General features: G+C 38.2%; 1 protein-coding gene across 1 annotated transcript in view; it reads left to right on the top strand.

The window, feature by feature from the left end:
• Positions 1-26,770, top strand: part of LOC141275879 (3',5'-cyclic-AMP phosphodiesterase 4B-like) — a 188,956-nt gene extending 162,186 nt beyond the window's left edge. Inside the window, exon 3 of the mRNA XM_073788705.1 lies at positions 26,665-26,770. Coding sequence (XP_073644806.1) covers positions 26,665-26,770 — 106 coding nt within the window. The remainder of the gene's footprint in view (positions 1-26,664) is intronic.
• Positions 26,771-27,396: the final 626 nt, after the last annotated feature.

Below are 27,396 nucleotides of genomic sequence, written 5' to 3'. Positions count from 1 at the left end.
TTCTATCCTTTTCTACTGATCTGTATTTCTGTTTTTGTGCCAGTACCATACTATTTTGATGACTGTAGCTTTGTAGTATACTCTGAAGTCAGGGAACCTGATTCTCCAGCTCTGTTTTTCTTTCTCAAGATTGCTTTGGCTACTCGTGGTCTTTGTATTTCCATACAAATTGTAAAATTTTTTGTTCTAATTCTGTGAAAACTGCCATCAATAATTTGATAGGGATTATATTGAATTTGTAGATTGCTTGGGGTACTATAGTCATTTTCACAATATTGATTCTTCCAATCCAAGAACATGATATATCTCTCCATCTATTTGTGTCATCTTTTATTTCTTTCATCAGTATCTTATAGTTTTCTGAGTATAGGTCTGTTACAAGACACAAAGAGGGACATTATATAATGATAAAGGGTTTAATCCAAGAGGAAGATATAACAGTTGCAAATAAATGTGCACCCAACATAGGACCACCTAAATACATAAAGCAAGTATGAACAAACCTAAAGGGAGATACTGACAGTAACACAATAATAGTAGGAAGACTTTAACACCCTAATTACATCTATGGACAGGTCATCCAGACAGAAAATCAGTAAGGAAACACTGGCCTCAAGTGACACATTAGACCAGATAGTCTTACTAGATATATAGAGATACAGATAGATATAGATATAGAGATATAAAACTTTCCATCCAAAAGCAGCAGAATATACATTCTTTTCAAGTGCACATGAAACATTCTCCAGGACAGATCACATGCTAGGCCACTAAACAAGCCTTGGTAAATTTAAGAAAATTGAAATCATATTAAGTATCGTTTCCAACCACATCACTATGAGACTAGAAATCATGAACAAGAAAAAACTGCCAAAACACAAACATGTAGAGGCTAAACAATATGCTACTAAACAACCAATGGATCACTGAAGAAATCAAAGAAGAAATCAAATACACTTGGAGACAAACGAAAACAAAAACACGATGATCCAAAATCTATGGGATGGAACAAAAGCAGTTCCAGAGGGAAGTTTATAGCAAAACAAGCTTTCCTCAGGAAACAAGAAAAATCTCAAATAAACAATCTAACCTTACACCTAAAGGAACTAGAAAAAGAAGAACAAACAAAACTCAAAGTTAGTAGAAGGAAAGAAGTCGTAAAAATCAGAACAGAAATAAATGAAACAGACACTAAAAAATATAAAAAGATAACAAAATTAAGAGTTGGTTCTTTGAAAAGATAAACCAAACTAATAAACCTTTAGCCAGACTCATCAAAAATATATATATATAGAGAGAGAGAGGGCCCTAATCAATAAAATCAGAAATGAAAAAGAAGTTACAACTGAAACCACAGAAATACAAAAGATCATAAGAGACTACTACCAACAATTATATGCAAATAGAATGGACAACCTAGAAGAAGAGGACAAATTCCTAGAAATGTACAATTTTCCATTACTGAACCAGGAAGAAATAGAAAATATGAACAGACCAATTGCCAGTAATGAAATTGAATCAGTAATTTTAAAAACTACCCCCCCTAAATAAGTCCAGGACCAGATGGCTTCACAGGTGAATTCTACCAAATGTTTAGATAAGAGTTGACACCTATCCTTCTCAAACTATTCCAAAAAATTGCAGAGGAAGGAGCACTTCCAAATTCTTTCTATGAGGCCAACATCACCCTGATACCAAAACCAGGCAAGAACATCACACAAAAAAGAAAATTACAGGCCAGTATCACTGATGAAGATAGATGTAAAAATCCTCAACAAAATATTAGCAAACTGAATCTAACAATACATTAAAAGGATCATACACCATGATCAAGTGGGATTTATCCCATAGATGCAAGAATTATTCAATGTCTGCAAATCAATCAATGTGATAATACCACACTAAAAAATTGGAGAATAAAAATCATATGATCATCTCAATAGATGCAGAAAAAGCTTTTGACAAAATTCAACATCCATTTATGATTAAAAAAAACTCTTTAGCAAGTTGGCCTGGGGGAACATTACTTCAACATAATAAAGACCATATATGACAAGCCTACAGGTAACATCATACTTAATGGTGAAAAGCTGAAACATTTCCTCTAAGGTCAAGAAAAAGACAATGAGGCCCATTCTCACCACTTTTATTCAACATAGTATTGGAAGTCCTAGCCACATCAATCAGCGAAGAAAAAGACATGAAAGGAATCCAAATTGGAAAGGAAGAAGTAAAACTCACTGTTGGCAGATGACATGAAACTATACATAGAAAATCTTAAAGATGCCACAAAATAACTACTAGTGCTGTTAATGAATTTGGTAAAGTTGTAGGTTACAAAATTAATATACAGAAATCTGTTACATTTCTATACACTAACAACGAACTATCAAAAAGAGAAATTGAGGAAACAATCCCATTTACAATTGCATCAAAAAGAATAAAATACCTAGGCAAAAACCTACCTATGGAGGTAAAAGACCTATACTTGGAAAGATATAAGACACTGATGCAAGAAATCGAAGATGACACAAACAGATGGAAAGATAAATCATGTTAGTGAATTGGAAGAGTTAATATTGTTAAAATGACCATACTACCCAAGGCAATCTACAGGTTCAATTCAATCCTATCAAAATATCAATGGAATTTTCCACAGAACTAGAACAAATAATTTTAAAATTTGTATGAAAACACAAAAGACCTTGAATAGCCAAAACCATCTTGAGAAAGAAGAACAGAGCAGGAGGTATCATACTCCCTGAATTCAGACTGTACTACAAAGCTACAGTAATCAAAAGAGTATGGTACCAGCACAAAAACAGACACATAGATCTGTGGAACAGAATAGAGTGCCCAGAAATAAACCCACACACTTATGGCCAATTAATCTATGGCAGAGGAGGTAGGAATTTACAATGCAGAAAAGACAGTCTCCTCAATAAGTGGTGCTGGAAAAACTGGACAGGTACATATAAAAGAATGAAAGTAGAATGTTTTCTCACACCACCATATACACAAGTAAGCTCAAAATGGATTAAAGGCCTAAATGTAAGACTAGAAACCATAAAACTCCTAGAAGAAAATGTAGGCAGAACACTGTTTGACATAAATTGTAGCTATAATTTTTTGGATCTGTCGCCTAAGGCAAAGGAAACAAAAGAAAAAATAAACAAATGTGACCTAATTAAACTTAAAAGCTTCTGTACAGCAAAGGAAACCATCGACAAAATGAAAAGACAACCTGCTGAATGGGAGAAAATATTCACAAATAATATAACCAATAAGGAGTTAATATCCAAATTATATAAACAGCTCATACAGCTCAATATCCAAAAAAAGAAACAACCCAATTAAAAAATGGGTAGAAGACCTGAATAGACATTTTTCCAATAAAGTCATACAGATGGCCAACAGGCACGTGAAAAGATGCTCACCATTGCTTAATCATCAGAGAAATGCAGATCAAAACCATGATGAGATATCACCTCACACCTGTCAGAATGGCTGTCATCAAAAAGATTACAAATAATAAATATTGGTGAGGATGTGGAGAAAAGGGAACCCTTGTTTACTGTTGGTGGAAATGTAAATTGGTTCAGCCACTGTGGAAAATGGTATGGAGTTTCCTCAAAAACTTAAGATAGAACTACCATATGATCCAGCAGTTCCACTCCTGAGTATATATATATTCAAATAAAACAAAAACATTAATTTGAAATGATACATCAACCTTAATGTTCATAGCAGCATTATTTACAGTAGGCAAGATATGGAAGCAACCTAAGTGTACATCAGTAGACGAACAGATAAAGAAGATGCGTATATGTGTGTGTGTGTGTGTGTGTGTGTGTGTGTATACACACACACAATGGAATACTACTCAGCAATAAAAAAGAAGGAAAATTTGACATTTGCAACAACATGGGTGGACCTGAAGAGTATTATGCTTAGTGAAATAAGTCAGAGAAAGATAAATACTTATATCACTTTTATATTATTTATATCACTTTTTTTTTCCAGCCTCTCCAGACCCACTTTCCCTATTCTTACCCCCTGTCCCTTCTTTGAGATATAATGGTATGACTATGTCTCCCCCTTAACCTTTTTGAAAAAAAAATCATTTACAGCTACCTTCAAGTTTTTGTTGGCAACAAGCTCAATAGGAGACCAAATAACATGGTGTTCCCTAAATCACATATTAATTTAAACTGCAACAATGCAAGTGTGGGTTCCAGAACTCTGGAAATCCTTCTCTGGCACCTTTGTGGACTCCATTTGGAACTCTGAGCCTAGTTTTTGATGCTGTCCTTGAGGACATTAACAAAGAGAAATCATCCCAGGAAGGGTGTGCAGGTTGTTTAATGCTATGGAAACCACAGTATAGAAGGAAAGAGTTGAAAGACGTAGGGATATTTCATATAAAAAAGAGTAGACACAGGATATAGAAGAGCCATCTTTAAATAAAGAGAGTGCGTTAATGCAGAGTGGAGTGGTCCTTAGGAAAGTCAAGCCCAGAGCCCTTCAGACATTGCTTTTATTTGGTAGAACTATAAGTAGAGCATAAACAAATAACACCTGCTTTTTTGGCAGACATCTCTGCCCATTTGAGACTCACTGCCTGTGTCAGAAAAGGTTCTGGAGATGTGATTGCTCATTGTTATGTCCATAGGAGGGGGGTTAGAAGTACTCTGGGTTAATGAATTAGTTTGTATACTTATAATGGCAAACATATCCAAATGTTTCTTGGTCACAAAATATTGTTAGTTAAAATGACACACTCCTTGGTAAGGAGTAATCAGGTCATGCTTTCTTTCGCTCATTAATTATTTGATATTCATTCACATAGCACTTATTAAACCATCCATTCATGTAAGAGAAGCTTACTGAGCAAAGATACTTGGACAAAAGAGAACAAATACGGGGGACTTAAAGAACCTAAGTCCTGTGAATAATGCCTTTTTAAAAAATTGTGCTAGGGCTTCCCTGGTGGCGCAGTGGTTGAGAGTCCGCCTAACGATGCAGGGGACACGGGTTCGTGCCCCAGTCCGGGAAGATCCCACATGCCGCGGAGCGGCTGGGCCCGTGAGCCATGGCCACTGAGCCTGCGCGTGCGGAGCCTGTGCTCCACAACGGGATAGCCCACAGCAGTAAGAGGCCCGCGTACAGCAAAAAAAAAAAAAAAAAAAAAATTGTGCTAAAATACACATAATATTTACCATTTTAACCTCTTTAATGTATAAAATCTTTAGTACATTCATAGTGTTTTGTAACTATCACCACTCTAGCTCCAGAATATTTTCATCATCCCAGAAGGAAAGAAACCCTGTATCCGTTAACACAATTACTCATTTCCCCCTCCCCCAGCCCCTGGCTACTACTAACTTGCTTCCTGTTTGTCTCTATGAATTTGCCTATTCTGGGTATTTTATATAAATGGAATCACATAATATGTGGCCTTTTATGTCTGGCTTCTTTCATGCAGCATAATGTTTTCAAGGTTCATTTATATTGCAGCATGTAACCATGCTTCATTTCTTTTTATGGCTGAATCATAGTCCACTGTACTGTATAGATATACCACATTTCATCCATCCATCAGTTGATGGACAATTGGGTTGTATCCACATTTTGATTATTGTGAATAGTTGTACTGTGAACACTTTTGTGCAAGTTCTTGTTTAGACAGCTGTTTTATGTTGTTTATGTATATACCTAGGAATGGAATTGTGGGATCATATGATAATTCTTTAACTTACTAAGGAACTTCATTTTCTTTTCTTTTTTTTTTTTTTTTTTTTTGCGGTACGCGGGCCTCTCACTGCTTGGCCTCTCCCATTGCGGGCTCAGCGGCCATGGCTCACGGGCCTAGCCGCTCCACGGCATGCGGGATCCTCCCGGACCGGGACACGAACCCGTGTCCCCTGTATCGGCAGGCGGACTCTCAACCACTGCGCCACCAGGGAAGCCCTTCTTTTTCTTTTTTAAGTGAGACTTCAGGCTTCGTATTCTCTGGTTTGCCTACAATTTGCAGTATTAGGAAAGGTTGTCAGTACCTTTATTCCCACCTCTTTAGAGATTTAGCAATATCCACTTAGACATAGGAAAAAAATTCTATTCATGATCATGACCAAAATCCTATAAATAAATTTTTAGGAAATGTATAAATCTATAGGGGAATTTCTGCATGTCCTCAGGCCAGCATTCCATATCATTCCTTGTCCACTAGGTGTTGTGCAAGTGGGACCCTGAGCCTGCTGCTTCCAAGTTGGTCTCTACACCATACATTGGGATGAGGACATCCAGACCTTCTGAGCTGGTTAAATCCTGGCTCTTGCTAGTGTTTGCCAGGTAGAAATGTGCTTTCATATTTTTATTTTTTTCAAGAGATACTGGAAATCTAGATTTTATGTAATATTCTAATTTTTAAATGTTGGCAATGTATTCACATAAATAAATAAATAACCAACCAACCAACCAACCACTGTGTGAGCCAAGCAAAACAAAACTGGAAATTTAATTTGGCTAACAGACCATCAATTTACTAATTTTGCTCTCTTTTTCTTCACAAGTATACCACCATTCAGAGCATTATAATAACAATAAAGTCAATGATAGCTAGTGCATTTCTTCTGACTACTACATTCGAGGTACTAGTCTAAGCATTTGACACATGTCAGCTTAATTTAATTCTCATGACAATTCAATGAGGTAGGTGTAATTTCTTTATCTTCATTTCTGTAGAGCACTTCTTAGAGTATTTCAGTTACTTATTTTGAATTTGACTTCCTTTATATACTGTAGGCAATTTGTGGGCAGGGACAATGCTTTATTTATATTCATGACCCCAGGACTGAGTGCAGTGCCAAGTATATGTAGATACCCTCTAAATTTCAGTTAAGTGAATGAATGAATTGTATCCGTCTCTAAGAATTGTATAATTTTTGTCTACTCTAAAATAGTAGAAACAGTCACTAATATTTAAGGCTTTCTATGTGCTTGGGATATTGTCAGGCACATATCAGTGCTATTAGGTTCTTAAAAAAGCACACACCTTGAAGAAGCTGGTTTCTGGAACTCTAGAAAAACTTTCTGATTCTAATCTTGTCTCTGTTAGTTATAATTTGTGTGATCGTGATCAAGTCACACATCTCTATGTACCTTATTTTTATTATCTTCAAAATGGTGATAATGATGTAACGAGAATCCTGTCCTCATGTTTACCATGTGCTCTGTGCTGTTCTAAGCAATTTATGGGAATGATCTCTCTTAATTCTATCTAGCTTCTGGACTTTGTGAGGATTAAATGAGTTAATTCATGTAAAGCATTTCTAGTTTGCTGGCACACAGTGAGCATTCAATACAGTTGGCTATTATTATTATGCCCATTTTACTAAGAGGAAATTTAGTAGTAGACTGAGTAAATTGTCTAGGGTTACATGACTAGCAAACTGCAGAATTTGGATTCAGACCACTGCCTACCTGGCTTAAAGCTTCTTTCCTTAACCACCATGGCGTACTGCCCATCTCCCTGAATATTCCTTTCCTTTCCCTATTTCTCTGCAGCATCTGCTTAATCCCTAGAATCTGGTCAACATTTTTTCTCTCTCCTCCCTTCTCTGACCTTCTTTGTTATTTATTGGGCAATTCATTTTGTACAAAGCTGTGACATTTACCCCTATTATTATATTAATCTGTACTTTAAATCTTGTCATAGATTTTAGCTCTTATCTTTCTTTTCTGCGCCACAGCCCGGCACAGGACCTCATATGAAAATCACACAGTACATGAGGATTCTATCAGGTGGGTAGAAGTACTTTATAACTTTGATCAGAGAATATTCCTGTTCTCTTGAAGTGTGTGTCACAGCTTTGGGGAGGGGAGTGGGCAGTAGGGGCAGGAAAGTGGCATCACCCATGAATTCATTTATTCATGCAAGAAGTGTTTTTGGTTTTAGAGCCTCTACTACGTACTATAATAGACTCATTCCCTGTCTCTGAGGAGCTTTACCTCAGGCACATTCAGATCAGGTGGGTCTGGTGATCAAAAGAGCGATGAATTTTGCAACCAGGTAGCCTACACATCTTTCTCATTTAGTGCATATTGATTCACTTCAAACAGAATTAAAAATTAAACTGTGTGCTCAGAGCATTCTCTTTCACTTTCTAAGTTGTCTATATCTCTCTGCCTCTATCTTCTTTTTGTCTTGGTCTCTCTCAATTCTATTTAAAGATTTCTTAGTGGGCTCTGGGGTGTGGACAGGTATTTCTGGTTAAAATATAACTTTTTATTTTTTTGTTAAAAACTCCTGCTGATTGAGTCATGGTTGCACAGGTGCCCTTGTTGGCGACTTAAGGGAACTTGAGGACTCTGACCTTTTATCTCAGTTGTTTTATATACCTGGTAGCCCTCAGGTTACCTGTGAAATATGTCATATAAACCTGCTGGGGCTCTAAATTCCCCATAGATATTCTTCAGGGTAGTTAATTAAGTGTACTGTACATAGTTTTTATACTACACCTGTAAAGCCACATGTAATGCAGTGCAACAAATGCCAGTGAATTAAAGAAACTTCAGAGAATGCACAAACTGATTAAGAGAATGGAGAGAGTTATTTAGAGAAAAGATTAAAGGAGCTAATTACACACAGCTTGACTGAGCAGAAACTAAAGGGAGAGTTAATGACTCTTTGGTATTGTTTGAAGATGCTGAATGTTGAGGAGGAAAAAATATTTTATGTAATACAATGAAACTCTATTAAGAGCAATGAGGCAGAATTGAGAATGAGAATATTTAAATGAAGTACATGTGAACTCTATTAAAGATAAAATTTATTAAATTATGAAGTAGTCTTTCCAATTATCATGTAGAAGCCTCTCCTTGAAGAAATAAAAATAAGCATTTAAAATGGGCTAACAAGTTTAAAAAAATAATTTTAATATTTGTCGGGCAGTTTAAATGACCTGCTGTTTTTTCACATTTATTAGTCTTCAATTTGATCAATCTTTTTGTTCCAACAAAAACTCATCTGTCCCAGATGTTTCTACAATGTCTGTCCTGTAAAATCCTAGATCTCTAACTGTATGAGAGAGGTCCAGTGTAGAAATATTAAAATAATTGCTTTTTAAGATTTTGTTTCATTGGCACTGTTCTGAGAGTAATGGGAGCTGTCCGCCAGGCTATGACATTTCCATGTTTCTATGCCATTGTGTTTTCCTTTCCTGAGTGAGAAAGCTATTCCAGTTCACATAGAAAAATTGTGACAAAGTATTACTATCCAAGCCCCCAAAACCATCGTGAAAGAACGAATAGAACATATCTGTATTGTAAGTTGTTGAAAACTGAATAAATAAAATGAACTTAAGGAATTACTTTGACAAAATGAACCAGTTAAAGAATATAGTCATCATTTTAGTGAGTGAGCAGATACTTGTTTATAACAAGGATTACAGTATTGAGGAAAAAAGGAAAAAAAGGAGGCTTGATTGCATGAGTAAAATTCAAAACATAATCATTGAAAACATTGGCAAAGGTTTTGGTGTTTGGATGTTATTGCTGAGATAGCCTGAACTCAGGAAAAATAGTCTAACTTTGATGGAAAATACGGAAAACAAAGTTGGGCCGGGGGATGTCTTCACCAAAGTGCCTTCAAGTGCTAACAGAGGGGCCTCATTTTAGAGGCAACATGGAGGCGGCCACTGTGTGTATTACAGGCGGATTCTCTCCAGCTTTCTCATCCCTTATGAGAATATTGTAGATGTTTAATGAGAAAGAGGTCTCTCACAGTACATTCAGTTCTTAGCATAGACCTTCTGAATCTTCCTCTGCTTTTCCATCATGGTCTTCCTGACTCATGGCTATTGGATATCCCACAGAGTTTTCTGCATGGCTTTTCCCCCATGTGAGGAAATTCTATTTTAATCTCTTATTTCTTGTTTTTCTTCATAACAGTTGTTGTTTAGCCTTCAGGAGGTAAAGCTTCTAACATTGGCATAGGTTGAGATTAGTTTGATCCAGTGTATGTCTTTTCTATTATCAACATTCTCAATCTCATTCAAAAAACATCAGTGCTGTATGCCCTTCACTTGGATGTTGAGTTCCCCCAGCCTTTGTCTGAGATTCTTACAGAGCTAATATTCTATGTCCCAGCTATTTTGTGGACTACACTTTCTTCATAAAATTTCAACAAAGTTAAATTTAGAGAATATTAAAGTCATTTTTTTTTTTAAAAACCTGATTGAAATATATATTCTAATCATCATTTGTGTGTACTAATCTCTAAAGTAGAATAAAGGATATATAATAGATACTTCAGGAATAAAGAAAATTCTGCCTATGGAATTAGCAGTTCTATGATGTCAATGACTCTAAAGGAAGCTACATATTTTTTGGTAGAGAACTTGGTAGCAATGTGGACTAAGTGGGAAATGTTCAGCCTATGGTGGTAGCATTGGAGAGATTTGTCGCGTTTCTACTGTCTTGTTGCTTCACCTTGAATTAGTCACCTCTCTGAGCCTCAGTTTCCTCACTGGTAAAAGAGGTCAATAAAACCTTTCTTTCTGTAGGGTATTAGAAGTGTAATTCTGCCACTTAACCATCTAAGCATCCTCTAGTGAATTACTTATCATCAGTGCCTTAGTCTTCTAATCTGAAAACAAGAGATAACATTATACTTACCTCATTGAGTTGTGAGGATTTAATGAGCCAAGATATGTAAGTACTTAGAATAATGTCTGACACAAGCTAAATAATATAGAAGTATTTATTATTATTATTGCAGCATCATATAAGGATTAGAAATTATCTTTATAAAATTTACAGGATAGATTATACTATAGTGGCCAAGGAACTAGAATCTGGAGTCCAAAAACTGTGGCTGTCACTAATAAACTTCATGTATCACTTTTAAGCTCTACCTTAGGAGAGTTATTTAACCTTGTAAAGCTCAACTTTTTTTTTTTTTAACATCTTTACTGGAGTATAATTGCTTTACAATGTTGTGTTAGTTTCCACTGTATAACAAAGTGAATCAGCTATACATATACATCTATCCCTGTATCCCCTCTCTCTTGCACCTCCCTCCCACCCTCCCTATGCCACCCCTCTACGTGGTCACAAAGCACTGAGCTGGTCTCCCTGTGCTATGCAGCTGCTTCCCACTAGCTATCTATTTTACATTTGGTAGTATATATATGTCCATGCTACTCTCTCACTTCGTCCCAGCTTACCATTCCCCTCTCTGTGTCCTCAAGTCCATTCTCTACGTCTGCATCTGTATTGCTGTCCTGCCCCTAGGTTCATCAGAACTTTTTTTTTTTTTTTAGATTCCATATATATGTGTTAGCATACAGTATTTGTTTGTTTCTTTTTGCCTTACTTCACTCTGTATGACAGACTCTAGGTCCATCCACCTCACTACAAATAAATCAATTTCGTTTCTTTTTATGGCTGAGTAATATTCCATTGTATATATGTGCCACATCTTCTTTATCCATTCACCTGTTGATGGACACTTAGGTTGCTCTCATGTCCTGGTATTGTAAATAGAGCTATAATGAACATTGTGGTACATGACTCTTTTTGAATTATGGTTTTCTCAGGGTATATGCCCAGTAGTGGGATTGCTGGGTCGTATGGTAGTTCTATTTTTAGTTTTTTAAGGAACCTCCATACTGTTCTCCATAGTGGCTGTATCAATTTACATTCCCACCAACAGTGCAAGAGGGTTACCTTTCCTCCACACCCTCTCCAGCATTTATTATTTGTGGATTTTTTGATGATGGCCATTCTGACTGGTGTGAGATGATACCTCATTGTGGTTTTGATTTTCATTTCTCTAATGATTAGTGATGTTGAGCATCCTTTCATGTATTTGTTGGCAATCTGTATATATTCTTTGGAGAAATGTCTGTTTAGGTCTTCCACCCATTTTTGGATTGGGTTGTTTATTTTTTTGATATTGAGCTGCATGAACTGCTTGTATATTTTGGAGAGTAATCCTTTGTCCGTTGCTTCATTTGCAAATATTTTCTCCCATCCTGAGGGTTGTCTTTTTGTCTTGTTTATGGTTTCCTTTGCTGTACAAAAGCTTCTAAGTTTCATTAGGTTCCATTTGTTTATTTGTTTTTATTTCCATTTCTCTAGGAGGTGGGTCAAAAAGGATCTTGCTGTGACTTATGTCATAGAGTGTTCTGCCTATGTTTTCCTCTAAGAGCTTTATAGTGTCTGGCCTTACATTTAGATCTTTAATCCATTTTGAGTTAATTTTGTGGATGGTGTTGGGAAGTGTTCTAATTTCATTCTTTTACATGTAGCAGTCCAGTTTTCCCAGCAGTACATTAAAAGGATCATACACCATGATAGAGTGGGGTTTATCACAGCAATGCAAGGATTCTTCAATATACATAAATCAATCAATGTGATACACCATATTAACAAATTGAAGGAGAAAAAACATATGATAATGTCAATAGATGCAGAAAAAGCTTTTGACAAAATTCAACACCCATGTATGATAAAAGCTCTCCAGAAAGTGGGCATAGAGGGAACCTATCTCAACTTAATAAAGGCCATGTATGACAAACCCACAGCCAACATCATTTTCAATGGTGAAAAACTGAAACCATTTCCTCTAAGATCAGGAACAAGACAAGGTTGTCCACTCTCACCACTGTTATCCAACATAGTTTTGGAATTTTTAGCCACAGCAATCAGAGAAGAAAAGAAATAAAAGGAATTCAAATCAGAAAAGAAGTAAAACTGTCACTGTTTGCAGATGACACAATACTATACAGAGAGAATCCTAAAGATGCTACCAGAAAACTACTAGAGTTAATCAATGAATTTGGTAAAGTAGCAGGATACAAAATTAATGCACAGAAATCTCTTGCATTTTCCTGTACACTAATGACAAAAAATCTGAATGAGAAATTAAGGAAACACTCCCATTTACCACTGCAATAAAAAGAATAAAATACCTAGGAATAAACCTACCTATGCAGTTTTCCTGTATGCAGAAAACTATAAGACACTGATGAAAGAAAATAAAGATGATACAAACAGATGGAGAGATATACCCTGTTCTTGGATTGGAAGAATCAACATTGTGAAAATGACTCTACTAACCAAAGCAATCTACAGATTCAGTGCAATCCCTATCAAACCACCAATGGCAGTTTTCACAGAACTAGAACAAAAAATTTCACAATTTGTATGGAAACCCCAAAGACCCCAAATAGCCAAAGCAATCTTGAGAAAGAAAAACCGAGCTAGAGGAATCAGGATCCCTGACTTCAGACTATACTACAAAGCTACAGTAATCACGACAGTATGGTACTGACACAAAAACAGAAATATAGATCAATGGAACAGGATAGGAAGCCCAGAGATAAACCCATGCACTTATGGTCACCTTATCTTTGATAATGGAGGCAAGAACATGCAATGGAGTAAGGCTCAACTTTTATCACCTGCAAAATGGTGATAACTATTACAGCTAGTACCTATCAAATGCTTATTCAGAATTTCTGGAAGTTAATATCATTATCTCATTTAGTTTTCCCTACAATTGTTTAAGCTAAGTATTATTAATAAACCTATTTTACATGTGAGAAGACTGAAATATAAAATAGTTAAAAAGCTACCTACAGTAGATTAGGCTAATAAGTGATAATGATGGGATTTTAATCCAGGTACTTGAAAGTCTGGAGCCCTTGACCCATGGTATTGATCACCATGTCATTATACTGCCACCAAAGATGATAATACTCTAGTACCCACCTCATAGTATTATTGTGAGAACTAAATAAACAAATCCATGTAAAGGGTTTAGTCCAAAGCCTGACACATGAAAAATGCTCAATAAATGTTAATTCTCATTAATGAATATGATTATTATTATGTGCTTTGAAAATCTTAAGGCTGTATTACATGGAAGGCAATGTTGGTCAGTAGTTAGAAGCATAGATGTGCTAACAGATTTGAGTCAATCTCCTCTTCTTGCTAACTGTAACCTTGGTCAAATTACTTAGTTTTTTTTCTTATCCCTCTATAAAACAGGGAAAATGATAACACCTACAAATGCCAATTATTCACCTATTGACTCTCATCTCCAAACTCCGCCCTCTCCTTTTTTGTTTTACCATTCTGTGATGCTGAAGATGGAACTCAGTGGACCACATTTCTCAAGCTCACTTATTAGCTTGCTTCCAGTCAGGTTCCAACAATGGGAGATACTGGTGGGAACCCAAAAGATGGGAGGTGAGAAGAAAAGACCACCTTCCTGATTTCAGATCCTATTAGCATCTTTTCCACAGCATAAGAGAGGGAAGGCTCCAGATTTCAATTTCTGTTCTTACTTCTAGTAGCAGTCATGTCCCTTCAGCCTTCTGTGCACCACTGTGTGGGGCCTCTTCCTCTGAGTCTGTAAGTTCTGTTAACCCCACATCTTCCCTTTTTTTCCAGCCCGAGGATTTTTAGCTACTTCTTGCAGTTACTGATACCCAGTTTACCTCCACTTCATTACTTCCCTTTCAATACCTGTGTAACAAATTCCCTGTAAGAAAATCCCCTTGGTTTGGCTTATCTAGCCTAGTCTTGTTCAGGACCCTGAACAAAATACCCGCTCCTAGGGTTCTTGTGAGCTCCAAGTAGGATAATGTTAGGAAAAGCACTTACTCCAGTGCCTGCATAAAGCAGACATTCAAGAAGTGATCGTCGGGGCTTCCCTGGTGGCGCAGTGGTTGAGAGTCCGCCTGCCGATGCAGGGGACACGGGTTCGTGCCGCGGTCCGGGAGGATCCCACGTGCCGCGGAGCAGCTTGGCCCATGGGCCATGGCCGCTGGGCCTGCACGTCTGGAGTCTGTGCTCCACAACGGGAGAGGCCACAACAGTGAGATGCCCATGTACCGCAAAAAAAAAAAAAAAAAAAAGTCAAGAAGTGATCGTCTCTGGCATTATCTGGAGACAAATTTGTGGAACTTTTCTATTTCTAGATTGGTTCAGGCCCTGTAAGCAGTGTGAGCCATACTCTTCCATACTTTAATGTTGAGGAGCCAGTTCCTGAGTAACCAGAATGAACATAGAGGTTGTGGATGGGAGACCTGAGGGTTGGATGTACTGCTGTTGGCCAGCTGGTGTTGCAAAGGTTTGCCCTGGGTGACTGGTGATATGTTGGCATAATTGGTTAGCCAAAACATTCTTCGGGTTTTTCCATAACATCTTGCGGAAAAACCCGAATGAACTTTTTGGCCAACCCAATGACAAGCCTGTCCTTTTCAGCAGAAACCAAGTGCTGTGTATGGAGAAGTATACACTGCATAAATGTACCTGACACATAGTGAGGACCTATTCACTCACAGAGAACAAGATTTGGGGCAAATTAAATCATCAGCCTAGGGTCCCATCAATTCTTCCCCATCAGTTTCTATAGCTATGGGTAGTGAATGCAGAAATAACAGATATTCATAAATATGTCTCTGAGTCATAGGCTAAAGTAATGGTTCTCAATCTGGTTTTACATTATTATCATCTGAGGCATTTGAAAAAGAAAGCCTGATGTTCTTGGCCTAACCTTCAGGGATTCTAATTTAATTCATGAGGGGTGGGGCCTAGGAAATGGATATTTTTTAAAGTTCTCCAGTTGATTCTAAGGTACAACCAAATCTGTGATTTAAAGATGAATTATATATTTTGCATACGATCATTAAGGTGGCAGAAGACCATATAGTATGTATTTTAAAATATTTCCATTGTAAAATGTCTTTATTTGAGGAATTGGGGGCTTTCTCTTAGCTTTCTGGGAAACTGGGTAATGTTCACTGCCTTAGATTCACCTCCATAACTGTTTCCTCTGTGTACATTTGGTCTGCGGTGGCTCTTCTTATAGCATAGAGATATCTAAAGTACTTCACAGAACTAGTTCTAGTGTTGTAACTCAATAATTCTTTAAAAAATGTTTTTAAATTGAGGTATAGCTGACTTACAGCATTATATTAGTTTCAGGTATACAACATAGTGATTCAAAGTTTCTATAGGCTATACTCCATTTAAAGTTATTATAAAATATTGGTTATATTCCCTTTCCATATGTTCTTGTAGCTTATTTTATACATAGCAGTTTGTACCTCTTACTCCCCTACCCCTATTGTGCCCCTCCCCACTTCCTGCTCCCCACTGGTAACCACTAGTTTGTTCTCTGTACTTGTGAGTCTGTTTCTGTTTTGTTATATTTACTAGTTTATTTTATTTCTTAGTTTCCACATATAAGTGATAACATACAGTATTTGTCTTTTTCAATCTGACTTTTTTCACTAGGCATAATACCCTCCAGGTCCATCCACATTGTTGCAAATGTCAAAATTTCCTTATTTTTTATGGCTGAGTAGTATTCCATTGTGTATCCATATACCACCTCTCCTTTACCCATTCTGTTGATGGACATTTAGGTTCTATATCTGTGATATTGTAAATAATGCTGCTATGAACATTGGTGTGCATATATCTTTTCAAATTATCATTTTAATTCTCCTAGGATATATATACCCAGGAGTGGAATTGTGGTTCATAGGGTAGTTCTATTTTTAGTTTTTTGAGGAAACTCCATACTGTTTTCCACAGTGGCTGGACCAATTTACCTTCCCACCAATGATGTACAAGGATTCCCTTTCTCCACATCCTTGCCAACATTTGCTATTTGTAGTCTTTTTGATAACAGCCACTCTGACAGATGTGAGGTGATATCTCACTGTGGTTTTGGTTTGCATTTCTCTGGTAATTAGCAATATTGAGCATCTTTTCATATTCCTGTTGGCCATCTGTATGTCTTCTTTGGGGAAATGTCTATTCAAGTGTTCTGCCCATTTTCTAATTGGGTTGTTTGGCTTTTTTGATATTGAGTTGTATGAGATATTTATATATTTTGGAGACTAACCCCTTATCAGTCATATCATTTGTAAATATTTTTCTCCCATTCAGCAAATTGTCTTTTCATTTTGTCAGTGGTTTCCTTTGCTGCAACTCGGTAATTCTGAATTCAATTGAAATTCTTTACTACAGAAAACTTCTATATGGGAATGAAAAGGGCAATGTGTGTGTAGCTACAAATACTCTAGCTTTGCCTGCTAAAATGGCATGTGTTCACTTCACAAGTTATCTATTCTAAAGTATCATCAGATGCCTGGAAAGAGAGCTTTTTTTTTTAAAGGGGGATTTTTGTAAAATGCTCTTGAAATGGGCAATTGCAATTTATACAATCTTATAACAGAGAAATACAACGGGAATTGTATTTGCAGAAAGAAGTAATCAGAGGGCCATTGGAACAAAGAAACATGGTAGCATTCACTCTCACTTCCCAAATCCTAATCTTTATTAACCTGCATCTTCCTTGCACACTTAATCAAGTGCGTTTTGTTTGTTTGTTTTTTATTTTTGGCTGCGTTGGGTTTTCGTTGTTGCGTGCGGGCTTTCTCTAGTTGCTGTGAGCGGGGGCTACTCTTCGTTGCGGTGCTCAGGCTTCTCATTGCGGTGGCTTCTCTTGTTGCGGAGCACGGGCTCTAGGCGCGCGGCTTCAGTAGTTGTGGCTCACGGGCTCTAGAACACAGGCTCAGTAATTGTGGCGCACGGGCTTAGTTGCTCTGCGGCATGTGGGATCTTCCCGGACCAGGGCTCAAACCCGTGTCCCCTGCACTGGCAGGTGGATTCTTAACCACTGCACCAGCAGGGAAGCCCGTCAAGTGGGGTTTTGCAGTTTATCTTTTACTGTTGTCTTTTGGCTGATTTTTCTTGTCACATCTACTCTCTTCTACTTGTTTTTCCTGTCCTTGAGAACAAGGAAGCTCCTTTTTTTTTGTTTCTAGGGACCCTGCTTATCCACAGGAGATCACTGTAATTGAATATCTACCTGTGGAATTGATATGAAGAGTAAATATTTATAAAGTGAAAAGTGTATAAAAGGTAACTGGCTTCCATTACTTCTGCTTTTCTTTTGACAGGACTTTCTTTTTCCAAGGCCCACTCCCACTTTGCTGAGTAAGTGCACAGGCTTTGGCAGCAGAAGACATAGGTTTGAGTCCTGGCTCTGTCATTTTCTAGTTAAGCAACCTTGGGTAAATAGCCTGAATTTGCTGTGCTTCATTTTAAATGCAGATAAAGCAGTATCTGGTCTGGGCTTCCCTGGTGGCGCAGTGGTTGAGAGTCCACCTGCCAATGCAGGGGACACGGGTTTGTGCCCCGGTCCGGGAAGATCCCACATGCCGCGGAGCGGCTGGGCTCGTGAGCCATGGCCGCTGAGCCTGCGCGTCCGGAGCCTGTGCTCCGCAACGGGAGAGGCCACAACAGTGAGAGGCCCGCGTACTGCAAAAAAACCCAGTATCTGGTCTATAGGAATTTTGTTAGGATTGAAGTAAGATATTTAATGTAAATGAAGTCTTACAAAATGCTCAATAGAAAGTGCTCAATGCATGTTCACTACTTTTGTTTGTGGTAGTCATTAATGTTATTTATTTTTTCATTCAGTTTATTTTCCATGAATAAAATTAGTTCATGAATTCATTATTCATTAATGAAATGCATTTTAAAGTATCATGATTGTCATCTATGCTTGAAATACCATGCTAGGCACTGGTGAGCAAGGTAGAAACGTTGTTTTCCCTTACAGAATTCAGAATCTAGTGGGAGATAAAGACAAACAGCTGGCAATTTTTAGGACAATTACTATGATAAGACTTGACCCTTTGACTCATTCATCTCCCCTGTATAGTCAGTCACAAAATCCTTTCTAAAGAAAGTAAAGAAATATTTTCTTTAAAGTGTTTCCAAGCCTCGGCTTTGCAGTCCCCTGCCACCTCCCTCATCCTGTACTTTGTCACTTTATGCCTATCACCACAACAGCCTTTGAGTTAGTGCCCATACCTGTAGTATTGTCTCCTTCATTTTCTTCCTCCATGACCATGTTAATCTTCTTTAAGCACTGCTTTCATCGTGTCACTACCCTGCTTAGTAACTCTAAATAGCTCGTTTGTTCCTCCTCTCTCAAGTCCAAAGTTACCTGCTAACTTACCAGACCACCCACCATTTGTCCCCAGCTCTATGTAATTATGCTTTCCACTTCTCAGGGTATAACAGCTGCTGTAGAAGGAAGGAATCTGCAGGCCAGAGGCACTAAGTATCACCTCCAGACTTCTCACCATTGTCATAGAGTTGGCTCATTTTGAGTGCTTAACCTGTGCTAGGTATTGTATAGCTGTTTTACAATTTATCTGTAATTCTTATCAAAGTGAGACTCTTAGTAGACATCCTTATCCTGATTTACAAATTAGGAGAAGGATGCTGAGAGGTTAAGGAATCTACCTGTGTCAAGCCAGGATCAAAACTCATGTCTCTTTACCTCAACTTTCTTTTCTGTTCATTGTGCCTCTATTCCATGCTGTACTGTATATTATACTCCATACTTCATTTGGTCTAGAATGTCCTTCTTCCCATTCTATTAATCTAAAACTTTAAATTCTCTCCATGACCTAAGTGCAAGTTCAAGTCCTATCTTTTTTGGAAAATGTCTAATTCTACCTGCCTTCAGTGATTTCCTTCATCTTTGAACTCCGGCGTATTAAACATCAATACCACCTTGTCCCTAGCATTTCCCCTTGCACTGTGTTCTCTTGTGCCAGTCTATATGTGCCAATCTTCTTTCCCCAGCTGCATTGTAGGTACCTTAAGGGCAAGCACTTTGTCTTACTTCAAAATCCCTCAGATGAGTTGCAGTTTTTCTGAGCATCAGGTCGGTACGTAATAGCTGCTTGTTGATAGGACCACTGGTCATCCTTAGCCTTTGAGTTATCTTGTTATCTTAGACCCAGATGGGCAGGACAGAAAGGAGTCAAGAGTAAACCTTCATTCAGTTCAAAAAAATTAAGACACCCCATAAGAGATATGAGAAATACAATAAGAGAGTATTGGGATGAAAGAAAATAGAAAAATAAAACTGGGGACAGTGTTGCTGGGAATGTGACTTAAAACATACAACATAACACTAGAGGTAGGCTCTGCTTTCTAGCAGTCAAAGTCAAAAATGGAAGCCTTCTCTCTTACAAAATTCAGTGTCCATGAGATAAAAAAAACAAATCAATTGTTCATGGGCAGTAAATCTATTTTTGGTATCAAGACCAGACAGGAATTTCTCCCTAACGAGAAATTAAGAGGAAATTGAGTAAATTAGTGAACAACATCCCTGCCAACATCATTACAGTAGTTACAATAAAGGGTTTCGTAGGAATCTTTCTTATAATGACCCTGAGTGTAGCCAATGACATCATAGCAACAAAGTAAAATACAGCTAAGAAAAATTTCTCACGTGGCGAGCAGGGCAAACACTGTGGTTTTACCCCCAAAACTCTCATCCAGTAAAAGGGTTAAGGGTCTAACTGTTAGAGAATGTACTGGTCCTGATAAATACTCTAGACATCTGGAGGCTCAGATGTAGAAGTTGGGGGATGGCATGCGTCCAGTGGGATCAGATATGGTAGACCTCACCTATAATTCCAGCCTTTTTTCGGATATGTGGTGGTGCCTTCATTCTCCTGGCAACTCTTTCTGGTTTTTGGTAGAAATTCAGACTGTCATTGGGACAGGGCTCTCCCTGATGGAAACTAGGTGGGGTGTTAGTGCCCCAGCAAATTGGGCTGAGATTCTAGGCACAGTTCTCCTTCTGGCTGGAAACAAAGTACTAATCAAAAATTGTAGCCTAGCAGTGCCATGCACACTAAGTTAGGGCAGAAATGTTGGAGGATGTGGTTTAGCCTGATGGCTTTCAAATCAGGATGCACCAAATGTTAGGATTAGTGAGGATGGGGCTGAAAACATATCTATGCTGGGGCTTAGTTCTCATTGGCTTATGGGTGGGTCTCAGTGTATGGAATAGAATCACTTAGAGGTGCTTATCAGCATTCATGCTCCTGTGCCCCATCCAGGTCCACCCAGGACCTAGTGAGTCAGTAGTTTTGGCATAGGTCTTAGGGAGCTGCATGTTTTACAAACTCCCAAGTGATTGTCATGTAGACTAAAATTTGAGAACCAGTGGTTTAGGGACCAAGTGGGACAGAACCTACAGGCTTTAGGTATAAGTATCTGCTCTTAGACTGGCTTGGAGCTGACATTAGATACAAAGGAATTTTAGTGGGACTTAGAGGATTAGATGCCATTAAATTTTTTATGAAACATAGAATGATGAAGTGGTTTGGAACAAGTCATTGAATTTAAAAAAAGGATTTTTTTATGAGGAAAGTACAGACAGGGAAATTTAGAAGTTCTCTTAATCATGGGAGAAGGTACAGATTTAATGAATGGGGAAGTTTTAATATGAGCTAGCAGCATTTCCTGCCATTTACCTTCCTATGAAGCAGCTCTAAGAGCATCTGAGTTTTATTTTGGGAGAAGGGAAATCTAGAGTGGTTCTACATGCAGCTAGGGAAATAATAACTTGGCAGCTGATGAAAACAGAACCATAGGTTGCCATAATAAGCAGAATGGCTGGGCACTCTGATTCCAGAAACTTCTCCTGGATTCTGGATACATTTGACCAGCATGAGCACAAAGATCTGGGACATGCAGTGCACATCGCCCTTGATCTTGACAGGTTAGGGGGAATCGTGACAGGCTTTGTTTGCGTTAGCCTCAAAAATAGGTGTTTTGACTGCAAGTTTGTGCAGCTGTCATTCGTGATGAGGGGCTCAGCCCACGCTGCTGCTTGTGGTGTTATTGTTTCATTTGTTTGTTGTAGTGATTTTCAGTAGAGAAAGAAAGGAATTGGGGAGAAGATTAGAACCAAAGCAATCAGGCAACTTCAATAATGAAATGCTACCCAGGCTTTTGCGATCTGAAATCTATGCAATCCCACTGCTAACGCTACTCTTGCTATAGGGATTCATTGAGCCTATTCTGGCAGCTCAGCGGGGTTCAGAGCCTCTCTTCTCTGAAGGGAAAAAAGCCGAATTATCACCAGGGTAATGAAACACACCCCTCCCACATTTATGGAGTGTTTTATTAAAAGCATGTTGCTTTGGTCTCACATACCAGTTGCAATAAGTGAGTATAAAATGCCAGAATAGCTCTCAAGGGAAACACTTTCCTTTGTGCTAATTTAAAATTCCTCAAAGAGCATGCAGTCAGGTGTGTTGTTAATATTTGGGCTCTTTGCTACCTGAGATTTTTTATAAAGGGGTTGGTCGGTACAGTATCATAAAGGATCCGCAGAGTTTGGGAGCTACGTGACTGGGGCCAGCAGTTCACTATGACCTTCTTTCAAGACCATTCTGCACCTCCTGATATCCCAGACCCTCAAGTTCATTTTCTTATGTCATTAATCATTAGGGAATTCTAATTAGTGAATAGGCCAATAACATTTTACTTATTAATACTGATAATAATCACCTTTTATTTTTTCTATCTTGATATTTCATTTTGCCAGTGATATGTTCACAATTTACTTAGTTCCTAAAAATTTTAACCCAACAGTACTGTTTGCAAACCACACCATTAGTTCCATCCAATTAGCATTTTATTCTCCAGCTCATCTCCATCCTAATTCTTCCAAAACTTTAGGGCCCATGTTAAGTTCTAGGACAATTAATTCCTACCACAGCATGTAGTCTAGCAGAGGAGATAGACTTGTAAAGAAATAATTCCAATACAGTGTGATGAGGATAATAATAGAGGTGTTTGAAGAGAGAAGTGTAATCGAGAAAAGTGATACTTGAGTTGGATCTTTACAAATTGAATGGAAATTCACCAGACTGTGAAGAGACAGGTACTCAGGCCAGGGAGAGACCTGCACGTACAAGGGCACAGAGTCATAACAGCAGAGTGTTCAGTATGTTCAGAGAACAGCTGGTAGCTTCACGCCAGTGAAGTATGGGTTGAAAGGCAAAAGATGAAACCAGAAATACAGGATCCAAATTGTGAAGGGCCTATGTTTCACACAGTTGGGCTTGAACTTTTTTCTATGGTTATGAGAAGGCCAGTCAATGGCTTTTAAATAGGGAGACCATATTTTAAGTATCTTAGAAAGATTACTCTGGAAGAAGTATGCAAAATGATTTGGGGTGGACCAAACTGGAGACACGGAGATCAGTTAAGAGGGTATAGCGATAGTTCTAAAAATAGCTGAGAGGAACTACAATTTAGGCAAAGGAGAGGCGTTGCTGAGCAAAGATCAAATGAACTTCGTGGTCAGCTGTCTGAAGCAGAGAAGAGGAGAGGGAAGAGAAGGAAAGGAGTCTGAGGTTTCTAACTTGGGGCACTGGCTTGGGGCCATGTCAGTTCAGATAAGGCAAATGCGAGGATGTTCCTGAGTTACATTTTAAGGACAAGAAATTAATTAAGTTCAGTTTTGGAATGATGAGTTCCAAGTACCCTGGATATCCAATTGGAGACGTCTAGAATTTAGTTAGATGAAGAGGCCTGGAGCTCATGAAGAAAATTTTGACAGGAGACCTGGATTGAAAGTGTGGGGATTTTTTATTGGTCTTTCTGAATCATGACTTTATAATGCTATTAGTAAACCTATTCATGATGGTTCACTGCAAGGTTCTACTCTCATAAATCTTAAGTATTTTTATACCTCCTGCTGCTGTGTCAGATCTACTCTAGGCTGTACTTGTATTTCTGTATTTGTTCACCCTAAATGAAATGGAGACCTGTCCATTTGTCTTTGTTTTCAATGTCTTTTTTTTTCTTTTAATTTTTATTGGAGTATAGTTGATTTACAATGTTGTGTTAGTTTCAGGTATACAGCAAAGTGAATCAGTTATACATATACATATATCCACTCTGTTTTAGATTTTTTTTCCATTACAGAGTATTGAGTAGAGTTGCCTGTGCTATACAGTAGGTCCTTATTAGTTATCTGTCTTATATATAGTAGTGTGACACAGCACTCTTTTTTTTTTTTTTTAACATCTTCACTGGAGTACAGTTGTTCCACAATGGTGTGCTAGCTTCTGCTTCACAACAAAGCGAACCAGCCATACATATACATGTGTTCCCACATCTCCTCCCTCCTGCGTCTCCCTCCCTGCCACCCTCCCCATCCCACCCCTCCAGGTGGTCACAAAGCACCGAGCTGATGTCCCTGCGCCATGCGGCTGCCTCCCACCAGCCATCCACTCCACGCTCGGTAGTGTATATGTGTCCATGCCACTCCCCCATTCCGCCACAGCCCACCCCTCCCCCTCCCCACATCCCCAAGTCCACTCTCCGGTAGGTCTGCATCCCCATTCCCGTCCTACCCCTAGGTTCTTCATGAACCCCCCTCTTTTTTTTTCCCTAGATTCTACACACATGCGCTAGCATACGGTATTTGTTTTTCTCTTTCTGACTTAACTTCACTCAATGTCATCCTATTGAATATTCAACAAGGTGAAGTGGAGAGAACTTGAACTTAGGGGCCTGGTAATCACTAGGGCTTTTCACAAATGTTTCAGTTCTTTTCTTACTCCTGGAGCAGCAGGATTATATTCTTCGCCCCCTGTAAGTTAGATTTAGCTCTGTGACCAGCTTTTAGCTCCTGGAATGTGAGTACACGGAGCGTGGCATTTGGCATTTCTAGGCAGAAGCTCTAAGAGTTAGTTTGCGAATCACCACACTCCTTTTTTCTGCCTCTGCAGCCTTAGAGAGAGGAGCCCTCATCCGCCAGGGTTCCTAAGTGACTACAATAAGCAGAGTCCCCCATATGACCCACTTAGACAGGTAGTATGAGTAATAAAATTTCCTGCATTAAGCCACTGAGCTTGTTATTCTCAAAGTATAAACCAACCAGTCAGACTGGTAAAGAGCTAACTAGGCATGGATACAATACCTGGCTCTGTTACTAATTAACTAACTCTTACACAACTTCTCTGAGCAGCAATTTCTTCATTTTTGGAATAAGAATAATGATACTGAGGTTGCCAGAGCTCAGCAAGGCCTAGAGACAAGGTATATAAAGTACCCTATAAATAGAAGCTATTCATTACACTGCAGCTATTATTATCTTTATAGATAGTGGCTCATTTTTAGCATACTGATTTTGTAATACCTTATGGTCATTTCCCTCTGAGATTTGTATTGTACTCAGGTTCCCTGAACATGTTAGCTATATGTTGATCTGAGCTGTTGCTACAAAAGAGGAGAAAGATAGAGCCAAGGACAGGACGAGATTGGCTATGCCAACGTAGATCTTCTTACAAATATGCCATTTATTAATGGACTATCTTTAGACTGCATTGTACTAACAATGCACTTGCAAAAAATTAAGTTTTGCATCTTGTCCATGAAGATGTAGAGATTTTTTTTCCCCTTGTACTGTATAAAAGGCATTGCACTAAGCCAGTCATTTTCCTGAGATTGCATATGAGATAATGCCATAGGCTTCTTGAATATTTGTAAACTATTTGTTTAGTGATATTCCAGCTTTTTTCCCTCCCAAAGACAAGCTTGTTGTTGTGAGTGTTCTGAAATACACAGGTAGTTTCTTAACTATTCTGTTTACTTCCAGTGTAGTCTTACACCAAAACTTGTCATTCGGCCATCAAAGTTATCTATCATGATCTGATTATTTGCTTATATCATCCCGCTTATTTAAAACTCTCCAGTGGTCCCACAGGATCACTGCCCACAGGATAAAGTTTATGGAAGATTTTTATCCATTTGACTATCAAATGAAAATCTATATTTACATTTAGAGAGGCATACAATAGACCCTTGAATTACGTGGCTGACAAGTTAACTCTTAGAAAACAGAAGAAGGGATGATCAGAATTGCATCCCATAACTTCATAAATTGGTAATATGGAGGAGGTGGCAACTTTGGGACAAAGTGACCTTGGAAAACACAGAGGTAGAAGAACCGGAGAAAGAAAAGAGTGTGAATAAGGTAAATGTAGTTCTAGAATAGTAGAAAGAAGAATTACCTTGAAAGTTAGGTTTGAGGCATATAAAAGGAAGTATCACTTCCTGTCATGGTGTGGACAGGCTATAAATCCTAATTTTTCCAGGTGTGGTATGAGCTGGAAATATATTTGGAGTCTAACCAAGTTTAGATAGATTTATAAATACATCACTAATAATTCCATGGAGGGAAGGACAGGTGACAGGACAATATGTATGATATTTGAAGAAAACTTTTGGATCACCCTGTTTTCTAAAAGGGAACTTATATTGGACCATTCAGAAGCTTGGCCAAGGTTAGCCATTGCTTTGTTCTTATATTGTGTCATCACAGTTCAATTTAAATTTTTAAGAAGGAGGCGTGGAATTCTATTCTGCATAAAGCATACTAGAGAATGTTGGAAGTCATAGGTCTGAAAATATTCAATTACAAGTGTGCTTGATTTTTTAAAATAATCTATCCCTCAGTGGGGGTGACAGTAGCTGTCACTACATCCCTTCCCTAGGTAGCTGAATTAATTGGGAAAAGGAAGAATGTGTGCATCGGAGCCTAGGCTCACACACTGTACAGTGCCCGTTTCCTGCAGCCCCAGCAGCACCCTGTCGTGGCTCCCCGTTCTACCTGTGTGATGGCCTTTCAGAAGTGACAAGCAGTTCCTCTTAGGTGAAAAGATTTAACTGGCAATTAAAGAGGCATCCTAGGTTGAAATAAAAAGTAACTGTAACTTCATAATTTTATTTTCCTAGCATCTGTTCTATTCAAACCAAGACTACTGTGGTGATCTTCATGGAGATAATTCAGTGGTTTCCTAGCAACCAAGTTTCCTGTGGTTTCCTTGGTTATAAGCAATGACATAACTCTTGTGGGCAACTTCAAAAGCTCAGAAGAAAACCCTCCTTCTAAAGAATGAGGTTCCATAAAATTCAGGTTACTGCTCTCTGATTGTCTCTGTTTATAAGAAGAACTCTTTCCCCATGGGTATTAATAACTCTAATAAATGATTATGTGGAGATTGCAAAGTAAAATTACATGCTAGATTATACATTCTTTTTCATTGTTTTTGTAATATGCCGATCCTATTTTTTTTTCTAAATTAAGATACTTTTCCTATCTCTTCTAATTGACTACTATCCATAGACATACCCAGCAGATGAAATTTAGACACTTTTTAATAATGACACGAGGGGCCATTTATAAAGAGAGCAGAGTTGAAGTTGCTCAAGAGTGGGACCCAGTAACACTGCCTTGTTTTCACTGGTGAAGTGTACTTTAGAGGCTTAGATGGATGGCAATGTGAAGGATTGCTAGTGGAGTTCATTAAATAACTGTTAACTTATACTGACCAGTAAATTTCCAGCGCCAGCATGATCAGCATTAACCACTTTTATGTATTTTTTCCTTCTATATTCACTTCTAAAGAAGAACTATATTGGGTAGCTGTATTCACTGGTGATGTATCTAAAATCCATAATATGGCA

The sequence above is a fragment of the Tursiops truncatus genome, chromosome 1 (genome assembly GCF_011762595.2).
Source record: "Tursiops truncatus isolate mTurTru1 chromosome 1, mTurTru1.mat.Y, whole genome shotgun sequence".
NCBI lineage: Eukaryota > Metazoa > Chordata > Mammalia > Artiodactyla > Delphinidae > Tursiops > Tursiops truncatus.
This window is presented reverse-complemented; position numbering and strand designations above follow the sequence as displayed.